The sequence below is a fragment of the Phyllostomus discolor genome, chromosome X, assembly GCF_004126475.2.
Source record: "Phyllostomus discolor isolate MPI-MPIP mPhyDis1 chromosome X, mPhyDis1.pri.v3, whole genome shotgun sequence".
NCBI classification, from domain to species: domain Eukaryota; kingdom Metazoa; phylum Chordata; class Mammalia; order Chiroptera; family Phyllostomidae; genus Phyllostomus; species Phyllostomus discolor.
The window spans coordinates 6,492,579-6,514,811 of record NC_050198.1 but is presented as its reverse complement, the minus strand read 5'-3'; the positions used below and the strand labels follow the sequence as shown (position 1 = coordinate 6,514,811).

At 43.5% G+C, this 22,233-nt stretch overlaps 1 protein-coding gene and 1 pseudogene across 1 annotated transcript in view; both read left to right on the top strand.

Annotated features, from left to right (window-relative positions):
* Positions 1-5,453, top strand: part of SCML2 (Scm polycomb group protein like 2) — a 71,932-nt gene extending 66,479 nt beyond the window's left edge. Inside the window, exons 15-16 of the mRNA XM_028523015.2 lie at positions 2,511-2,662; positions 3,758-5,453. Of these exons, the coding sequence (XP_028378816.1) occupies positions 2,511-2,662; positions 3,758-3,898 (293 nt within the window). The 3' untranslated portion in view covers positions 3,899-5,453. The remainder of the gene's footprint in view (positions 1-2,510; positions 2,663-3,757) is intronic.
* A 7,607-nt stretch (positions 5,454-13,060) lies between these two features.
* LOC114505578 lies at positions 13,061-13,687 on the top strand (annotated as a pseudogene).
* Positions 13,688-22,233: the final 8,546 nt, after the last annotated feature.

Here is a 22,233-nt window from a genome sequence, read left to right as displayed (position 1 = left end):
GCCACTTGACTGAAGTGAAAGTAGCTGGGCCTGTGCTTGAACCCAGGCACTCTTGGCTCCATCCAGGGTGGTACTTTTTAACTTCTGTGCTGCTCACATCTCCAGAGAAATAGGTAAGCATTTCACTTGGAAACTGTCTAGAGGTGTCATTACTATTCTTTTCTTTAAAGTATTGGAACTGTTACTTAAAGCTGAGTCCACTCTTGATTGCTGATGATGCTCACACAAACTCCTGTCCTGCCCCATTATTTGAATGAAACAAATTGCTGATTTTTATTATAGGAAAGAAATTCAATAACATTATTAGGGATAAAAACAAATAGGGAAGACAAATAACCTTCACTTTATTTTGGAAATAATTAGTGATTTCCTAGTATATATAAGATAAAGCCATTCAGGAGAAAAGCATGGCTGGACTTTGACTATTTTTTACACAGTTTGTTTGATGTAATTACTTGAATAACACTAATGTAATGTTTACATCCTTCTCTTATTGTTTTTAAGATATGAGACCAATTAAATATTTTTCCATAGTAGATTAAAATAGATGCTTTTATAGTTGTTTTATTTTTAATATAATATTACAGTTTTATAACAGAAATCATATTTTATAGTTTCTCTGTAGTAATCTGTAAAACAAGTTATATGTTATTCAGATTTACAGATGCAATGGGTTATTACTCAGCCATAAAAAAGAATGTGACCTTACCATTTGCAATAACATGGATGGACCCAGAGGGTATTATGCTAAGTGAAACAAGTCAGAGAAAGACAAATACTGTATGATTTCACTTACATGTGGAATATAAAAAGCAAAATAAATGAACAAACAAAATAGAAATAGACAAGAAAAAAAAGACATAACTGTATCCTCCCTGCAAACTACTAGATCACCTGGTTGGAAAACTGTCTCACATTACCAACAGTCTGAAAAACTGTACAAATAGTTTATCTAATTCAATCTAGACATTTGTTCAATATGTTATAAGTTCACCTATTGACCTATTCACCATGTAAGATCATTGAAACTCCTTTATCACTCTGAAAGACTGGAAGAGCTAGTAAATTATAAATGGGGAAAAAAAGGTCTAACTAGACCAGATTCTGATGACAGAAACTAGAAATACCACAAAACATAATTTAGTGGTATGAGTCACTTTGCCAGTAAATTTATGTTAAATTGAGTCTTTCTTGAGTTGAAGAAGACCTTTCTGTGTAAATTATTAGAATGTCTTAGGTATGGCATGGTCTATACCATCATAATTTTTCTTCAGTTGATTCAGCTCAGTAGCATGTCTTTGTAGACCAACATTTTTATCTCTGACAAATGGAAGAGGAAGATATATTTTAGTAAAGAGTTTTTATTTCACATCAAAGTTATATTAAAAAGAAAAATAAAATTATAATATACACAAATTGACCATGGTCAGTTTTTTTGTATCTTCTGTTTTTCTTTGCCCTTTCCCTTGGTAAATACTCAGAATGTCCCTTAAATGGACAGAGTCCAGACAATAGGAAAGAAAAGGTACACCTTTGGCTAATTCATGCAAAAAAAGATCAAATTTGCATTGACAGTTCTTAGTTAGAGACACAATATAAATCTTCCTAGCAAATTATAAAACTCACTTCTGTTATCACACACTATAGAGAGTTGAGTGCTCTAGTTGAGCAAATGAATACTTGTCTAGACACAGCACAACTTAGTGAACATCACAGCTAAAACTTTCTGAGGTATGAACACTTCGATTGTTTTATGTCTCAGTTATTTATTTTTTCAACATATATAACTTCAACCAAAATACCTATTGTCCAATTATTTAAACTTGAAAGAGGTACTCAATATAATATTAAAGTTATTTCTGACCTAGCTAATCAGAAAATAAACTTGTTTTCTTCAAAATTCAGATAAACATTTGAGTTTTGAGAGGCAAGAATTTAAAGATAAAATAATGTTTACAATGTCCATATTGAATACATGGAAGAGATTCAGTAAGTAATTTGGGTCTCAAAGATAATAGGTTTTTAAAGTGAATACATTTAAGCAATTATTAAATTTGGGGAATTTCCATTGTATTTAGCTAGCAAAATAAGTCTAATCTACACAGACCAAGAGGAGAGAGATTGAGAGAAATTCACTAAAGTACTTAGAGAGTAATAGGTTAGCTTAGATGGACCTTATTAACTGAAATAACAGATCTTTTGCTGCATTTGTTTGTGGCCAAAGAGACCTTGGGTTGTTCAGTCTGTTTTACAATGTTTGAAGCTTTCTGGTAACTTCTGAAGCTGCTTTTGTTGTTCGTGGGCAGTCAGATGGGACACTCATGGGTACCCATCCTCACGCCATCTTCATGTAAGCTTTTACTGGATTTTATACTTGGAGTCCTGTGTCCTTGCTGGGCTACTTAACAAATGGTTCCAGGAATGAGACCAAAACTCCCTACCTGACATCTCTTCTTTCAAAATAATGATCAGGTCAAGTATGAAATGTCTTTTTTCCCCCTCCATTGAAGCTCCAGGTTATATAGCTGTACCTGACCCCAGTGTCCTGAAACAAGACTTCTCTAAGGACCCTTCAACTTGGTGTGTGGATGAAGTGATCCAGTTTATGAGACATAAAGATCCTAGGATTTCAGGCCCCCTCGCAGACCTCTTCAGGCAGCATGTAATGTATCTTTTGATCCGGTTTTCCTGCCATTGAATGACCTCTGTGCATGCTGTTCAGTTGGATGTCGATTAGTGTGGATGGTGGGGGAACCCTATCAACTGATCTTTCCTTATGTGAGAAAAGGTTACTTTGCTCAAAATTAGATCCTTAAGTGGTAGAGGTTGGATCTGTGCTTTAAATGGGTACCCAAGTACCTAAAATACTACAAGTTGTCTGGTTCTCAAGAGAAGATGATTCAGCCTAGTCACTCACTCTCAGGTGTCTTCTCCTTTGTAATGACAGCTGCAAGGATCCTCCTCCCCACCTACTCCCTGCTCGGCCCCAGGACCATGAATAGGAGGGGGTGATCACAGACTGTAACAGGGTGTCCTCCTTGTTAAAATGCCAATGAATTAAGCAACTGTATAAGATTAAGTGCAGCTTTATTTTAACTAAGAACTCATGAGTACCAAATAATATGCTTCTGGGACATAAATTGGTTAATTAAGGAAATAAAGAATTTTAGGAGGATACCTTATATCTTTTAAGTAATATGTTTATAATATTTTCTAATAAATCGTATTTGTGACCAAATATCTGGTGTATCCTTTTCAGTATTGCAAGAAAATTAATAATTGGTTTTAGCATCTAATTAATTAGCTTCAGACAACTGATGAGCTTTCACCATAAACACAACACTGTCTAGCACATTTACAGTTTGCATTGATGCTGATGTGCTCATGTTCCCAGCCTTTCTAAGAAGGTTAATGACCATCTGAAATCCATTTCTACCACTTAACAGTTTTTCACCCTTTGTCATAGATAATGTAGTGTTTTATTCAACGTACAGTATTTAAAATTAGTTTATGCTTGGGCCATTTTTTAAAGATACTGGGTTAAATTTCTTTTCTCTTAAACTTTGAAGTGAATTTAAAAATCATCAAATGATACTTCACTATATAAATTATATTTTAAATAATTTTCAGGAAATAAATGTGCATTTGGAGAATATATAGGGAATGTACAGCTGCTGTCTTTTACATGTTCTTATATATAAATAACTTTGGATAAAATATGAAAGCATTATTAATGATAACTTCTTTCTCTCTGTAGGAAATTGATGGGAAGGCTCTTCTGCTACTCCACAGTGATGTTATAATGAAGTATATGGGGCTGAAGTTGGGGCCAGCTCTGAAGTTGTGTTACTACATCGAAAAACTTAAAGAAGGGAGATACAATTATAAAAATGTATAAGTTTAGATTAGACATAATTCTCAGTTTTCTTGATAACTTATTAATCTAAAAGTATTTGTATTCTCTTAGTGGTTTTAGGTTTTTAGACAGTTCCTAAAAAGATTGTTATATGTAGAATTGCAGAGCTACATTACAATCCAATCTACTTCTTTATATACCATTTAATGTGTTAGTATTAGTATATTCAAATTGGCACTTCTTTATGTTTTTTTTATTAATTTACAGTTTATTGTTTTATCATGCAGTTTACAAGTGTACTTCATGTAGGTAACAGAGAAACACCTTTGATTTTGATTAAGGTTTATATATAGAACCAAAACAGCTAAATCCCAAAGGGAAAAGTGTCAGGGTTTGACAAGTTCTTTACTAAACTCCATGAGACAGTTTCCTTAGAATTTAAAGATACAACTGGAGATATCATCTCTTTCTCATTTATTTTATGTCTGTAATATCAGTGTTCTGTTTGTGTTCTACCAGTTTCCAGAAAGGGAATAGCCATATAACTTATTTCTCTTTTGTTATTTCTCTGTATGTTGTATTTGTTCATATTTAAAGAAAAAACAAACATAAACTTTCATAAAGTATTCTTACAGTTTTTGATAAATTTCAAACAGTTACAGGCTAGACAGAATAGTTGTTTTATGCAGGAGATAGTAACTACAACAGTAGTTTGGATGGAATCTGGTTAATTTTTTTCAACAAATATTTTAAAACTTCAGGCATTCATTTCTCACATCTCTATTTGAAGACAACTGTGCCCACATTTTTCAAAGATATATATTTTATCGTCTGTGTTTATTCTTCATATGGATATTATACCATATTTATATATTATTCTATACCTCTAGGTATACAAAGAAGTAAATCTGTTCTTTTTGAATTTAATATGGCACTTTACACTGCCACAGAGGTAATGATAAGCTATTTATATAAGAATACGTTTTATTCAGTGAAAAAAAAATATGTGCATCATTTGCTGTCACTAGTACCTCTCAACTTAGTTTTCAGGGGCTAAGGAACAATTCATAGATTGGTCTCCATACAGGGAAATTCTCTGTCCTATGCAATGTTTCTAGTTAATTGCTTAGTTCTGAGCCATTTATACAGCTAAATTTTGGAAGATGCATCAATTCTGACTTATTTTGGGCTTAACCTTTAAAGTAGAACTTTCAGGGGGAGATGGTCTTATATGTTTTATTGTTATTACTTTGTATAAGTTTGGAATACTGTTTATAAGCTATGAGAATCTGTGCTAAAAGTATTAGCCACTTGTTGAAAATGCCAATAAAATATACACCAGGGACAAGAATGTACATTTTATTTTTAGAAAACCAAATGTACTTTATACAAGAATGCAAGTATTTAAAGGGTGGTTTCACCTATGTTTTTCTTTTTGTGTTATAAGATAAAATTCTAATTTAAACTTGGTCTTCCCTCAAATTGTTTGAGTGAAGATGCTATGTCCAGTTAACAGTCCTCAGGTGTTTATACAAATACTGTTTTTACAGTTCTCAGATTTTAAAATATAATAAAGTTCAATAATTGCAAAAACTAGTGTCAAAGCCTCAGATGTGATTTGCTTTTACCTCGTTACATTTATGTATGAGTTGGTTATATTGAAAAAGAAGTGCTCTAATAAGTTCGTGGTTTTATATGTCCAAATACTTGAGTTTTAACACTTTACCTCATTCTATGGGTGAACAGATTCCTAGGAGCAAAGGCTGGCCTCTTGTGGGGACCTTCAACGAGACCCCAGGGGAACAGTCAGAAGTTAAATCAGTGAGCTTTATCTGCCCAAAACTTCTGTTACTTGCAATGTCGTTGATGAAGTGAGCATGCTAGAAAATGCCACTTCACACCAGTCAGAATGGCCATCATAAACAAAGCAACAAGCAACAAGTGTTGGAAAGGTTGTGGAGAAAAGGGGACCCTAGTGCACTGTTGGTGGGATTGTAGACTGGTGCAGCCACTGTGGAAAACAGTATGGAATTTCCTCAGAAAACTAAAAATGGAACTGCCTTTTGACCCAGCAATTCCACTGCTGGGATTATATCCTAAGAACTCGGAAACACCAGTCCAAAAGAACCTATGCACCCCAATGTTCATAGCAGCACAATTTATAATATCCAAGTGCTGAAAACAGCCTAGGTGCCCATCAGCAAATGAGTGGATCAAAATCTATGGTACATTTACACAATGGAATTCTATGCAGCGGAAAGAAAGAAGGACCTCCTACCCTTTGTGACAGCATGGATGGAGCTGGAAAGCATCATGCTAAGCAAAATAAACCAGGCAGTGAAAGACAAATACCATATGATCTCACCTTTACAGGATCCTAAACAACAAAACAAACACGCAAAATATAGCCAAAGACACTGAAAATAGAGAACAGACTGATAGTGACCAGTGGGGAGAGGGGAGGGAATTTCAGGGAGAATAGGAAGGGTTTAAAGGAACAAATTTAAAGGACACATGGACAAAAACTAGGGGGGGTGGAAATGGGAGGGAGGTGGGGAGGAATGGGTGGGTGGGCTGGGATGGGAGTAAAGGACAGAAAACTATTTGAACAGCTATTAAAATTTTAAAAAAATGCCAGTGCCCCCAGATATCATCCCATCTGAGTTCATATGTCTGGCTGGCAATTCTGGCTGCTCTTTTACCGCCAGGGCCAGAAGCCATACTGCTCCTCTGCCTTCAGCTCTCCTACCTTACACAGTGGGAAGGCCTTAGAGCCTCAGGGCTGTGACCTGTATCTGACCTCAGCCGCTGCTCAGTACCTGGGAACCCAGCAACTTCCCGTTGTTGCTTCTCAGCAGCCTGTCCCATAGTTCACTGGAGGAGGCATGGCCATAACACTCCAGGGATGATGCTCAAGTGACTGGCATGGGGCGGCCATTTGCTGTCTGAAAGTTGGGTGATTCAGAACCGCTTGTTCTTCACTGAGGGTTTGTAAATTATTAGTGTAGAGAATACCATGTTATATTAGCCTCCTGTGAACTTGCCAGGCTTTTTTTATATGTATATGTTACCACTTTTGTTACGAGTTTTTTCCCATTGAAAAGTCTATCTTTTTAAAATTGCATTTGTATTGATTATGCTATTACAGTTGTCCTGATTTTTCCCCCTTTATCCCCCCTCCACCCAGCACCCCCTCACTCCCTCAGGCAATTCCTCCACATCATTCATGTCTGTGGGGTCATGCCTATAAGTTCTTTGGCTACTCCATTTCCTGTATTATACTGTACGTCCCTGTGGCTATTTTTAAAAATTTTATTTATTTATTTTTTATAGAGGGGAAGGGAGGGAGAAAACCATCAATGTGTGGTTGCCTCTCATGTGCCACCCACTGGAAACCTGGCCTGCAATAAAGGCATGTGCCCTAGACTGGGAATTGAACCCATGACCCCTTGATCTGCAGGCTAGCACTCAACCACTGAGCCACGCCAGCTAGGGCTCCATGGCTATTCTGTAACTACTTACTTATACTTAATCCCCTCACCTCTTCACCAATGCCCCCACACCCCCTCCCATCAGGCAACCATCAAAATGCTCTCTGTATCCATGATTCTGTCTCTTCTTGTTTGCTTAGTTTGTTTTTTAGATTCAATTATTGATTGATTTGTATTTTTTACCATTTTATTATGCATAGTTTTGATCTTTTTCTTAAAGAAGCCCTTTTAACATTTCATACAACAATGATTTGGTGATGGTGAACTCCTTTAGTGTTTTCTTGTCTGGGAAGTTCTTTACCTGCCTTTCAATTCTAAATGATCTCTCTGCTGGGTAGAGCAATCTTGGCTGTAGGTCCCTGCTTTTCCTGACTTTGAATATTTCTTGCCAGCCCTTTCTAGCCTGCAAACTTTCTCTTGAAACGTCCAGTGACAGTCTTATGGGTACTCCCCTATAGGTAACTAACTATCTTCTTTTCTCTTGCTGTTCTTAAGATTCCCTCATTATCTTTCACCTTTGGTATTATAATTATGATGTGTCTTGGAGTGGGCCTCTTTGCATCCATCTTGCTTGGGGGTCTCTGTGTTTCCTGGACTTGCATGTCTGTTTCCTTCACCAAATTAGGGAAGTTTTCTTTCATTATTTTTTTCAAATTTCCAATTTCTTGTTCTTTCTCTTCTCCTTCTGGCACTCCTATGAGCGAATGTTTGACCTCTTGAAGTCCCAGAGGCTGTTTATACTGTCCTCATTTATTTATTTTTTCTTTTTTCTCCTTGTTCTGATTGGTTGTTTTTTTGCTTCCTTATGTTCCAAATCATAGATTTGATTCTCAGCTTCATCCAGTCTACTGTTGTTTGCCTGTAAATGGTTCTTTATTTCAATTAGTGTATCCTTCACTTCCGAGTGGATCTTTTTTATGTTGTTGAGGTCTTCACTAAGTTTCTTGAGCGTCCTTATAACCAGTGTTTCGAGCTCTGCGTCTGATAGATTAGATTACTTATCTCCATTTTGTTTAGCTCTTTTTTTCTGGAGTTTTGATCTGTTCATTTGGGCCATGTTTCTTTCCCCATTTTGGCAGCCTCCCTGTGTTTGTTTCTATATATTAGGTAGAGCTGCTTTGACTCCGTGTTTTGGTAGCATGGCCTAATGTAGTAGTGGGTGTCCTGTAAGGTCCAGTGGCACTCCCCTATCACCCAAGGTGGGTACTTGAGGTGCTTCCCTCATAGAGGCTGAGTGCACCCTTCCCTTGTAGTTGAGCCTTGGTTGCTGTTAGAAGATCAATAGGAAGGATTTACCCAGACCAGTCACCTGCAAGAATTGGCTGTGGCCATAGGTCATCAACCTGCACCCTCCCTGGAGGATCAGCTGTGCAGGGGCAGGTGGTGGTGCTCCTATGTGATCTGTAGCTGTCCACTGTGTGCCCAGGCCCTGGGATTTCCAGGCGGTGCAGGCCAAGGTCAGCCTCCACCTGTGTTTTGCCCGAGGACATGCTGCCTGAGCTGTAAAGCAATCTGAGATAACTGCTACTTGTGCTGGGACTGGAGATTCCCAGGTGAAGCCAAGCTATGAATTTAGGCTGGCTACTGCTAATGTTGAGCCTGGAACTCACTGAGGCCAGCTATTGCTTGCTTGAGAGGATTTAGGAAGTTGTGAAGCAGGAGCCAAGACCAGTCATTTGTAGAGAAAAGCAACTTGAGTGGGCCTGTAAATTGCATGGGGCAGAGTCTTGGGATCTCCAAGGCAGGTCAAAGAATGTTAGCCCGGTTGATGGAGTCTCAGATATGGTATCAGTCTGCTGCCTCTGTGAGGGAGGGTTTGCAAAAGGGACAGCAGCCTCTGCACACCTTGATGCCAGACACTTCAGTTTGTCCCTGTACACCACTGGTGCCTTTCAAGCTGCTACTCTGGTGCTGGAGCTCAGAGGGAGTGTGCCTGGATAGGTGAGTCCGTGTGTGTGTGTTGTTTAAGAGGAACTGCTTGGGGACTCCAGAAGTTTCTTCCACTGACTGAATCCTTGCTGGTTTTTGCTGCCAGAAGTTATGGGGACTTATCTTCCTGGCACTGGAACCCTGGGCTGGGGGGCCTGGTGTGGGGCTAGAGCTCTTCCTTCCCGAGATATCCCTCCCAAATTTTCATCCAGCACAAGTGGGTGAGGGACAAGCCTGTCTTGCATTTGCCCTCCTCCTACCGGTCTGGATAGATGTTGTTTCTTTAATTCTGCAGTTGTCAGACTTCATTCACCCTATTTCTGATGGCTCTGAGTGATGGTGTTTCTATATTTTAATTGTGACTTTGATGTGGTTGTGCGAAGTGGTGAGCCATGTCTGCCTACGCCACCACCTTGACCAGAAATGTGAGTTTTAATGGTCTTTTTTAAAACTTTATTGTTATTCTATTCCAGTTGTCCAAGTTTTTCCCCCTTTGCCCTCCTCCACCCATCCCACGGCCTGCTCCCATAGTCAATTCCCACACTGTTGTCCGTGTCTATGGGTCACTCATACATGTTCTTTGTCTAGTCCCTTCCCCTTCTTTCCACCCTTATCCCCTCCTCCCTTCTGGTCAGTCTGTTCAATGTTTCCATGCCTGGGTTCTATTTTGTTCATTAGATTCCTCTTATAGGTGAGATCGTATGAACGTGCCAGGCTTTTAAAATAATCTTTCCTCTAGTTTTGCCTTTCAGTCCATCCCTGGACATGCTATAGCCAGCAGAATCTGGGCACATCAGGAATTTGCTTTCATATGTGTGATTTTGGATGGTTGGAGTGTCTTATAGGACGTGTTTTAGAGAAGGATTTCCCTGTTTTCTAAAGCTGGCCTCTCTATAAGCATGAAAAATCCATGTCCTTCTGTGGTATTAGAAATTAAAAATTCACCATCACAACTGGGAACAATCAATGCAATTAGGAGGGAAAGCACTGCTTTTTCAAGCTGCAGAAGGGATTGTACTCACAGTTGGCTGAGGAAATGAAGTGCAATTACATTATGGGGACTGTTTCTACTTGTGATGCTGGGACTTGCTCGTATCTATAAATCCTCTGAGGCTGATCCCGGGAATGGGGGAGGGGAGCTCTAGGGAAGAAAACATGCAAACCAGGGCCCACCTTTAGAATGCACAGCGGACAGTTATTTCTGCTCCATTCCAGCCTTCCCCCTCATGTTGAGCAGTTTCATGGAACTGAGCTTTGAGAGCACTTTCCCCACTGAGTGTGACTCATCTGGAGCTTGCCCAGGTGTCCCGCACACTAGAGGCAACTCCGGTGTTATGGGCCTCCCTTCCCTGGCTTTAGGGGCACTATCATCCCAGAAGGGATATCCTTAATACCTACGGGGCCCCACTCCTTCCCTCAAGCTGCTAGAACTCATGGAGGTGATTCCACATTCACAGAAAGGAGAGCCTTGGGCTGCCTATGATACAGCATGTGCATCAGCTCCCAGTGACTGAGTGGTGAGTGTCATGGTATTTCTTTCAGTCACTTTGTGGTCTGCTCTTCGGCCGAAGAACGAAGAGCTTAATTAAGCCCATCTGTGCTCTCCACGGAGAGCGCATTGAGCACGTCGCAAGTTAGATTTATATAAGACGAGAGATGTTAGGCTCTTTGACATTTAATGTATGGATTGGCTAATGTAAAGTGTTCTGATGCCCTGGGTGGTAGTGACAGTTGGGACCACCCCAGCCCTTCCAAGTTGTCCCCTGTGCTTAGAGACACACAGCCTGGAAGCAGCATTTCCCACTCTGCCTTACGGTAGGGCGGGTTCAATTCTACCACAAGTGGGGGAGGGAGCAAGGTAATGTTCCACTGCTGGCTGCTCAAGGCAGGCCTCTGGGCATCAGCAGAAGGCAGATGTGGGTTTTGCCAGGCCTCTGGGTGTCACCTTGAGATGCACCCACTTCAGTCATGGAGGAAGCTGAAGCCAGTGCCAGGGATTCCCTGTGAAACCCTTGCACTTCTGGATCTCTGGAAACTTCTGTCACTTTAGCCCCCTGTCTTCCAGTGGCTGGGTAAGCTTCTGGTTCCGTATGACAGCACTTCTGTCCTGAAGACTCAGAATGGCTTGTGGGTCCCTACTCAAACCCCGACTGGTCAACCTCCCTCAGACTGTTGTCCTGCCTACTGTTTGAAGGGAAGAGTAGAAGTTCCACAGGGAGGGGGCCTTTGTTTTCCCTAGTTTAAGTAAACTAGTACATTTAACCAAATATAAAACTTCTTTGGGAGACGTGACATCATTTTATGAACCAAATAGGAAAGAAGAATGACACCTGTGAAACGTCAATTTTAATATGCAACCAATTTCACAGATGTTCAGATGTGACAAAATGGATGGCTTAAGATGCACAAAATATTAACACTCAATAGCTGAACTCCGGTAATCTGTAAAGGTTGATGCAAAGAAACTGAGAGTTAAAGACTAACAATGTAAGCCCAAGTGACCACAAGAGAATGGCCACACTGGCCTGAGCTTTGTCAGAACCACGGTACAAATGCAAACTCAAGCAATCTAATTGGTCTGCCCAAAATACACAATCATCAAGCCTGAAGTGTGAAAGTCTATCCCCTATCATAAGCAAAAGCCTTGCCATGAATGTGCACTTTGCCTTTAGGCATTAGCTGATGCTAGCTAGGATGAAGGCGTCACAGCGAGACATTTCACAGTTTCCTCCATGCAGCAAGGGAAAAGGAGAACAGGCTGGAGTGACTGTAGATTAACACAGCCTGAAAGACACGTCACCCAAGTGCCACGCTTGGACCTTGCTTACATCCTGATCAGAAGAAGCCAACGGTAAAAAGGCATTTGTGAGAGAATTCAGGAAAGGTGGCCACCCAGTGGCTATTACACAATGTGTGAGAACTGTTCCTTTATGACAGTGGTACTCCTGCCATGATAATTACGTTCTGAAAGGGGGGCGCCCTTATCTCTTAGAAATGATACGGAAGTTTCATGGGTGAGATGGCGTCGGGGACTGTTCTGAGGGAGTCCAGGAGGAGTGGGATATAGACAGAATGGGGTTACCCAGGGGCATTACTTGTGTAGACCAGGTGATGGATGTGTGGGAGACCCTCATACAAGTCTCTGTATTCTTTCTGTTTGGTAATTCCCATAACAAAAAAATTAAGAAAAGTAAGTATCCAGAATATGAAGACGAAGCTCCCTATTTTTAAGAATGTCTAAATTCAAGCAAATTCTATCCATACAGAATTTCACTAACTCAGTGATAAATATTTAGACACTTTCCTTGAGATTTCTTAATATTAGCTGAAAACAGTTAAGCTGCTTACCCCTGAGAAACACCTGTTCCATCTGATATGGTTAAAAAGGAGAACGATGTTGAAGTAATAAATATATATATTTACAAAAAATATATAAAATATATATTATATGCATATTTTCCTGGCTGGCGTAGCTCAGTGGATTGAGCGCGGGCTGGGAACCAAAGTGTCCCAGGTTCGATTCCCAGCCAGGGTACATTCCTGGGTTGCAGGCCATAACCCCCAGCAACCGCACATTGATGTCTCTCTCTCTCTCTCTCTCTCTCTCTCTATCGCCCTCCCTTCCCTCTCTAAAAATAAATAAATAAAATCTTTAAATATACATATATTATATGCATATTTATAAAAATATATATAAAACAATACATTTTCAAGTGAAAACACATTACTTGGTCAGCAAATACACCTGGCAGGTGCGGAGAAAACATTGTGAAGAACTGAAGAAATGGGGCAGCCCTCTTGCTCTTATTGTGTGCGTCTGTTGGAGGGCCCTCCCTGCTTTAGATTTACCAACAGTGTGAATCGGGAACAGTTAGCCCAACTTCAGGCTCAGGTCCAGATACAGGACAAGGGCAGAGCTTGCAGAAAGAAGAAGGTGGTACATGGAACAGCTACAGCTGATGACAAAAGACTTCAAGATTCTCTTAAAAAGTCTGTGAACAATACAGCTGGTATCAAAGAGGTTAACATGATTAAAGATGATGGAACAGCTATTTACTGCAAAAATCCCAAAGCCCAAGCCTCCCTTTCTGCTAACACCTTTGCAACTACTGGTCATGCAGAAGCCAAGCCAATCACACAAAGCTTCCTGAAATATTAGGTTGGCTTGGTGTTGACAGCTTAACAGGACTTTGAACGTTAGCTCAACAATTCTCTTGGCAAACACAATAACAGAAGCAAAAGCAGAGACACTGATGAGGAGGATGACCAGCTTCCAGATCTCATAGAGAATTTTGATGAGGCATCAAAGAATGAAGCTAACCAAAATCATTTCAGGTTTTTGGAAGCTGCATGGGCTGTGGTTCCCAAGTTTTCCAGACATGGAGACTATCAACTCTTAGCAGTTCAATAACAAATATTCTGTATATTAAAAAAGAACGGAAGAAACAGGCACTAGGATGGACTGCACTGTGTGGCAGCACTGCCATTCTGTGGGATGAAAATTCAGGTGCTTCTAAAACTCACCTGTTGATGGCATAGTCTCAGGGTGCTTTTCTGTCAGAAAGGGAAAACCCTCGTTGCATCATTAACACCCCTCCCCAAACCTGCCTCTTTTCCTCCTTTCCCCCCTGATTATCGATCATTTCTTTTTATAATTTTACAATGTACTTTATTATTATTTTTCTTTTCTGATTGTTGACACTATTACAGATGTCCCCCATTTGCCCTCCTCCACCCAACCCCTGCCCCCCACCGAGGCCTTCCCCACATTGTCGTCTGTGTCCATGGGCTATGCATACATGCATATATGTTTTTGGCTGATCTCTTCCAGCCCCCTCACATTCCTCCCCTCTGAAGTGTGTCAGTCTGTTCCATGTATCCATGCCTCTGGTCCTAATTTGGTCATCTGTTCATTAGATTCCACATGTAAGTGAAATCATATGGTATTTGCCTCCTATTGAGCCTTCTGGTGAATTCCTCCAAGTAGCATTCCTGGTTGTTTCAAAGTGGTGAGCACTCTCTCTTTATTTGGTTATTGCAGTTACAATTTCTCTAATGTCATTGCTTTTCAGACAAAGGGATTCATTTCCTTTTCCCTTGTTTCCCCTCGTATGTATTAAGGATATCCCTTCAGGGATGATAGCTCCCCTAAAGCCAGGGAAGGCGGGCCCATGACACCAGAGTGACTTCTAGTGTGCAGGACACATGGGCAAGCTCCAGCTGAGGGTGCACTCCCTGGGGACAGGTGATTTAATGGGAGAGGGTGACATTAAGTAGAAGGTGACCCTCTCAGTGTTCCCCTGAGCTCCATGGCGCGGGGGCTCTGGCATGGGGGTCTGTGCAGGCCACTGGCTATACTGGGGCCCCATGTCCTCAGGCCAGGCATCTCCTGAGCAACCATGGCCACTTTCCTTGTCTCTCATTTTGGAGCATCTCCCAGGTGCAAGAGCATCATCAGAGTCTTGCCAGGTATGTTGCAAAGAGGTCTGAGATAGAAGGAGGTACCCAAGGGATGCATGCGGGCTTAGACACACACCCCGGTTTCTGACTGTGTGACTTTGGTGCCATTGCTTTAGCTCTCAAGAGTCGAGGATCACCCATTCCCCTAGTGGTATGAGAATTCGGGGAGATGGGGCTGAGGAAGCAGTCTGACAGACAGGCCAGGGATGAAAGTGTGTGATCTTTTATTCTTGCCTTGCCCCCACTCAGTCCCTGCTGTTCTGTGTGCACATCCTGCTCACAGCTCAGCCATTACACTGGGGCCCAGGAAGGCCACTGTGCAGCTTGATGTTAAGGGAGACTTTCAGTTTGTTTTTCAAATAAATGTCAGCATGGGTTCTGGAGTTACCTGCACTCGACTGGCTGTGCAGCCTTGCTCCCTGTGTCTATGAAGGATGGCAGCCATCAGGGTGGAGAGCCTCGCACGAAATGCTGGGGTAGGGTCATCACTTCTACAGCGAAGGCAGCTGCACTATTGGCCTCTGTCCACATTTGGTTCACCTCATTCCTGGGCAAGTTGGGGTCTTTCTAATTAGCGATTTTGGGAACAGTAACTGGCTGTGTTCTATCAGCCCTGCCCTTTTCCTCGTGGGAGAAAGGCTGCTGGCAGGGTAGGATTTCTGGGTGCCCGAGTCCAGTGAGCTCCGGAATCCACCTGCAGGCTCTTGGCCTGTCACACTAAGCTGTGTCTTCCAACTGGCTCTAGTAAGAGAAAGATGTTATTTCAGCCTCCATTTTATTCTTTTATTTCTCAACATTTCAGAATGTGGGAGCAGGAGAGACAGGGGTGAGGTTCCCTGGAGTTTCTTTGAACACCTCAACACCCAGCATGAACTAGGCATCAAAGCTCTCTCCCCCTCCCTTCTCCTTCTACACACACAGACAAATACACATGCCCACACACACACTTCTCAGATGCTGTTGCTTCTTTCTCCACCGCACAGCTGATTTCACCAATCCCTTCTGGCATCATTGCTTGCTACATCATTTTACGGACACTACTTACCTGTGCTCATGGTCAATAATGCTTGTCTTCTCTGGGATATTATGCGCCACGAATCTAAAATAAGTTTTTTATGCCAACTGAAGACATTCAAAAGTGTGGCCCTCAGAACCCCAATATGACTGTCCCCCACCTAGCTAACCTCATTTCTTGCTACGTCCTGGCCCCCACACCTCATATCGGCCCAGTCATCTTCACACTGTTTCCATTGTCTATACTCGGGCCTTTGTGTCACCTCATGAAACTCATAAGCCCCACTAGAAATATTTAAAGCAGCTCTTTCCTCCACACTAGTGGAGCTGTCCCCACGATCCCTGTTCCTTGGCACCCACAGCCTTGTGCGATCCCCTTCCACTGAGTGTGGGCTGGACTTGCTAACTGCTTCCTAATGAACAGAATACAGGAGAAGGGATGAGATATCGGCACAGATCAGATCCAAAAGACCGTGGCTTCTGTCCTCATACCCTCTCAGGAAGCCAGCCGCCACGTCATGTGGCAGCCCTAGACGGGTGTGACGTGTGAGGTCTGTTGGCTGCCAACAACTTTCTGAGTGACCTGGGAAGTGAATTCCTACTCCACCCCTCTTGGAGCCTTCAGTCGAGATACAGCCCCACCTGACGACTGCAGCCTCATGAGGGACCTTGACACAGGGGGAACCTGCTAAGGTCCTGACTCACGGAAAATGAGATAACAAGGGTTTGCTGTTATACAGCAATGTGTAACTAAAACGATGGCTTCTGGCCTGTTTTAAGCCAAAGGCAAAGTTTTGCCTGATTGTCATTCTGTTTCCCCAGTCTCACTGCTAAGCCATCCTCCTCTAGTCCTGTCCCACCACAGACAACAACCACAACATGTGGTGAAAAGCTGTCTGTTGCCATAGGAATTGCTTGTTACCTGTTTATAGTTCTGATCTCTCAGATCTGCGCTGTGAAAATCTTTGCCCAAAATCCCAGTGAGATTTTGAAGGAATGAAGTCTCTTGCTTGAAGAGGAAGATGTGCAAGTTTCTTCTTGGTGCATGAACTATCTGATATGTGCAACCTGCTCTGGTGGTTATTTTTAGGCCTTCCTCTGCTGGAGCACCTGGGTCTTGTTTTCACATGTCTTTCAATGCTTGTGTGTGCCTGAATGGGGTCAGCTCCCCAGGGAATAGGAGTTCCGGCATTGTCTTTACGGAGAAGTTCTGTATGTATGTGGAGGTATAGTTCTTTTTCTTCTTTCCTTTTAATTATTTAAAAATATCTTCTGGTTGTTTCCTTTTCTTATACATGAGTATAGATCTCATGTCTATATGGAAATGTATCTGTAACATATAATCAACATATGAGTGTCACCACTTAGAAATATTCATTGAATGAAGGTTACTGCATGTAATTTGCATCTTGCTTAGTAACTCAGATATCATTACGTTTCAGAAGAGAGCATGGGTGCTGGCAAAATCAACAGCGATGCTTCCGTTAGAACAAGTGCAGGCAACAAGAAGTGAGTCTGGTTGGAAAACAGTGCCCTGATAGAACCCCTTCCTGAAATGCCTGAGTCAGTCAGTGACACATGAGCCTCCGTCCCTTAGGGGACCATAGGGAAGCTCTGCAGAGTGGGGAATGGTGGCCACTCCAGACACTGTCAAATGCTTGTTTTACCTGCTAAGTGTTTCCACTCGTGACCACCATGCAAAGGGTGTAAGCTTTATCATTATGCAGTAATAAGTAAACTGCCTGACTAGGATGTGGTTTTGGTCACTGTGCTTGGTCAAGGTAAACTGGGCTATGCTGTATAACAAATGAACCCTGAAACCTCAGTGGCCTGTTTTTGTCCCAGGTAAAATATGATTCCCCATAGCTGCTGCTGCTTTCACGTGGCCCTGCCCATGTAACACATGGCCTCCAAGACTCTTTTTGTCGTCCCAGCCCAGAGGTGACCTGTGGCACTTCTACTCAGGGCCCACTGGTAGAACTTGTCCTGGGGCCTTGCTTAAGCACAAAAGAGTTAGGTAGACTGGTTTTCCCAGGAAGAGGGGAAGTAAGTGGAAGGTGTGGCGAACACACAGCATCATTTCCACTGTGAAGCTTTACACATTAGTTTCAAGTGAAAATGGCTGTAGACATGCGTTGGGGCTGTGCCAAGTTGGTGGCCAAAAAGAGAAACTGGTTGGGTGTAGTGCATAGGTGTGCACAGGTTACTAGAGGGGGCTGTCTTTGGGTGGATCCCACCTGTTGCTTCCAAGGAGGATAGCAGTCTCTGCATTTGTTGTCCTGCAAGATTTTTTGAGTCTTACATTACAGATCTTCCAATCCTTCAGAAGTAAGTAGAAATGCAGATTTTTAAAAAATATTTTATTTATTTATATTTATTTTTAGAGAGGGAAGGGAGGGAGATACAGAGATAGAGAGAGAGAGAGAGAGAGGGAGAGAGAGAGAGAGAGAGGGAGAGAGAGAGAGAGACATCAATGTGCGGTTGCTGGGGGTTATGGCCTGCAACCCAGACATGTACCCTGACTGGGAATCGAACCTGGGACACTGAAATGCAGATTTTAATGTAAAATGTCCTGGTTTTATTTTATTTTTTAAAGGTTTTATTTACTTATTTTTTAGAGAGGGGAAGGGAGGGAGGAAGAGAGGAGAGAAACATCAATGTGTGGTTGCCTCTCGAGCGCCCCCTACCAGGGACTTTCCTGCAACCCAGGCATGTGCCCTGACTGGGAGTTGAACTGGCAACCCTTTGGGCTGCAGGCGAGTGCTCAGTCCACTGAGCCACACCAGCCAGGGCAAAACAGCAACCCAGGCATGTACCCTGACCAGGAATCGAACTTGTGATCTTTTGGTTTATGAGACAGTGGTCCAAGCAGCTGACCCACCTGGCCAGGACTAACATCTCCCGGTTGAAAAGCGTAGACTTAGGTATATGACAACATAAGCCAAACCAAATGTATTTGCAGGCCAAATTTGACCTACGTGCTGCCAGCACCAGATCTCAGCTCTCTGGAGTAGGAACTTGGATCTTCAATGCCCTTTATATATGTGTGTGGTAGAGCTAACCCCGAAGTTTCTAAGAAGAATCTTGGCTCTGCCTGTGAGCATTCCCTCAAGTTCAGGCCTTGGTTCGGGTTCAAATCCTTCACCTTGCACTACTCCATGCTCAGCCGGCCACTGGAGCCCTTGGGGCTACAGTCAAAGGACAACAGCTTCCCTGCATTCCGGGTCACTGCCAGGCTGTGTACTCTTGAGGCCTTTGGGACTCCATGAAGTGTTGAGAGGAATGGAAACACGGGATGGTGTCTGGGTGCTCCTTATGGGCTTGGAGAGCTGAAGAAGGCCTGGAACAGGAAGGTCCTTGGGTGAGCTTTGGGAAGCAAGGAAAGGGTTATAAATGGGGAGGGGCAGTCCACACAGCCAAACCTGCATCCTGGACATAGCATTCTGCCAGCTGCTGGAGACAGGGAGGGGAGCTGTCAGGCAATGGCACCCGTCACCCGCTCTGCACGGCACCTTCCACGTGATCCCATCCAGGTATTTCCCTTGGGCGTGACTCTAGCAATTTCATTCTACCTTTTTCGGGCTGTTGTCAGAAGAATAGGTAACCCTCTGAGCGTGGCCCGGGTTGTTGCATTAATTATAGCCAGCAATGGTCAAGTGCAACCACCTTTCCCTTTCAAATGGTAGAAGCAGCTACTGTAAAGATGGCCTGAGGTCTGGGAAGCCCTGCTTTTTGCAGGGGGCTTAGATGAACTTTCGGGCAGAGCCCATGGACAACAGTCTCTCCCCTTTGCTTTCTCAGAATTGAAATGTCAGGTTAAGAACACAGGGAGGCAAAAGGCAGTTCCACAACAGTGTGGGGATTGACTGTGAGAGCAGAGAGTGGGCTGGGTGCAGGAAGGCAAAGAGGGGAAAATTGGGACAACTGTAATCGAATAACAACAAAAATTTATTTAAAAAAAAGAACACGGGGAGGCAAGCAGAGGCCTTGACCCTCTGTGACCTACATTCCAGGCTGCAGACCCCTGTGCCCCATGCTGAGGGGCAGAAAGTTCTAGGCCTGGTGGGAAGGCCTTGTGCCCTGCAGCCACTCCTTCAGGTGCGAATGGTGATGAGGTGTGGACGAGTCCACCACCCAACCCAGGCCCCAGGAGTCAGGCACCACTGCCAGGAAATGACATGGACTCAGGTCACCACCACGAAGGTCAGCAAGGAGAGGTCCTGGGTTCTGCACCTGTCAGTCATTGTCGTCAAATGGGGCAGGACAAGGTGGCAGCCAGTGGCAAACTCATTGTCACCTGCTCCCAGACCTGAGCCACCTGCCGTTCTCAGGTCCCTTTGCCTCTGCAGGCCCGGGCTCGGCCTGGGAGACACACTAGCCTCCATCAGATGTAACTCTCCAAGGCCACTTACTTACTTCTAACAATGGGGAGGTGGTTGCTTTTATTTACCAGGCCCCTTCCCAGGTTCTTTCCTGTTTTGGGGGCACCACTGCCACCCCATCTTCCCTGTCTCTGTCTCATACACACACACTTTCTCACATACACACTCATACTTATGCACACCTCCTCTCTGGCTGTTCATGAGCCCATGGAATCCCCCCCCCCCCCCGCCTAGGATGCTGCCTCTTCTGGGCTTTTCCTTGTTTCTGCAAAGAATACATGTTTCTCAAACTTGCTCCTGTGTTCTCAGCCCTTCCCCTGAGAGTGTTCTTAAGGCCTTGGAGCCACCAAGCCCATTGTGGCCTCTGGGTGGGGGGCACAAGAAAATGGGTCTTAGTCAAGCGTGGGGCTTCCCACCTGGGTTCTGCAGCCCCCCAGCATTTCATGTGGGCACTGGCCACTAGTGGTGCCTTGTGAAATCCAGCCGCTGGGTTTCAGTGCATTTAATGAGGCCAAACAGAAACCATCAGAGTGTGTGGCATGCAGTAAGGGTCCATGCAGTTCTGTGTCTTGTGGGCAGTGTGTGGTGGTGCTGTAGGCTGCCTTAAAGTCACTTCACATGCTGTTTGTGCCTGTACCGTGGGCCCGGCTGGCTCACTTCCAGTGTACATAAGCCAGCTCAGTAACATGAACCTGCCCAGGCGATGTGAGAATGAAATGTGATGATATTGTGACCGACCCCCTGTGGCATACAGAGCAGCGCACCTCAGCCTGATGCCCATGACCATGCCCTGGAACTTTTCAAGCCCAGTGTCCACCCCCCTGACCCATAACTTGGGAATCTCAGGGGCCAGTCCTGAGGTCCAGGGGTTCTTGCAGTTTCCCTAATGATTCCGGGTGCCGCCAGGGTTGGGAACAGGCGTCTAGAAGAGTGACCAACTCTAGTCATTACACAGCCGGGCCCCTGGCTTGCCCTCCTCAGGGGCCCACAAAGACACCAGAAGTGGCTGGAGTCTGAGCCCTGTGCTCGCCAGCCTGCCCGCCTCTGCCGTGGCAGCTCCCTTGGGGACCACACCTTCCTTCCTTCCCTTCGTTCCACTCCAAGAACGCCACCAACCTTTCCCTGCTCTGTTTTTCTTGTCTCCTCCAAAGCGAAGCTGTCATTTCATCTGCATACACTTGAGCATGGGAAGTTTCCCAGCTGGTATCTTAACTCCTGAGGTCAGGAAGCTGCTGCACATGCCAGGGCCCCCAGCCTCTCTCACCAGCCAGCGGTTTTCCATTACCAAAGGCAAGCAGGCACCTTTCTGAAACCTTGGGCCCTCAAGGATTTTCGATCTCTATCTTTCCCCAGATATGGGATGCTCCTGAGCTAGCTTTCAACAGAGACCAAGGTCACCAGCCAGTGCCTCTGTCAGGACCACTAATGTGCAAGAGTGTCCTGTGGTTGTCATGGTGGTGGCAGAGGCAGCTGAGGGGTCTCTGCAATATATATATATTGCTTTTTTCTTCTGCTGTCTTATCTTCTCCTATACCTGGTTATATTTAATTTCATGCTAGATATTCTATTTAAATATTTTTATAGAAATAATTTGATGTTATCTTCACAGGATAGAATTTTTATTTGCTTATATTGGGTACCTTGGAGTGCTAAATAAATCCATGAATGGTATGAGACTGAACTACAGTGTATGTGGTTAACGGGATCACTTTTTCTGAAGAGATGGCTCTTTGTGGTCCCTGTCTAAGGTTTACCAGCTCCCTTTCTCAGTGGGTCCTGGATTCTGAATTTTGTCCCTCGGCCCCACAAAGCCACCAGAGGTACAGCCTGACCTCTTGCAGTTGTTTCTGGATCACTAAATGCCCTATAGCAAAGCAGAAGCACTCCTTTTAGCTTCTCATACCTGTCTAGGTTTCTGTCCTTTCTCAGCTCTTAACTTAGTAGTTGCTCGTTGTTTTATAAACTTTTTGATGTTCTTGAGATTATGCTAGAACATTTCATCCAGCTTTCTTAGTTTTCATTCAGGGGAAGGGCTGCTGTGTATCATCCATTCCACCACTACAGGGAGCAGAACTCCCAGTTCCCATGGCTGCAAAGGGTA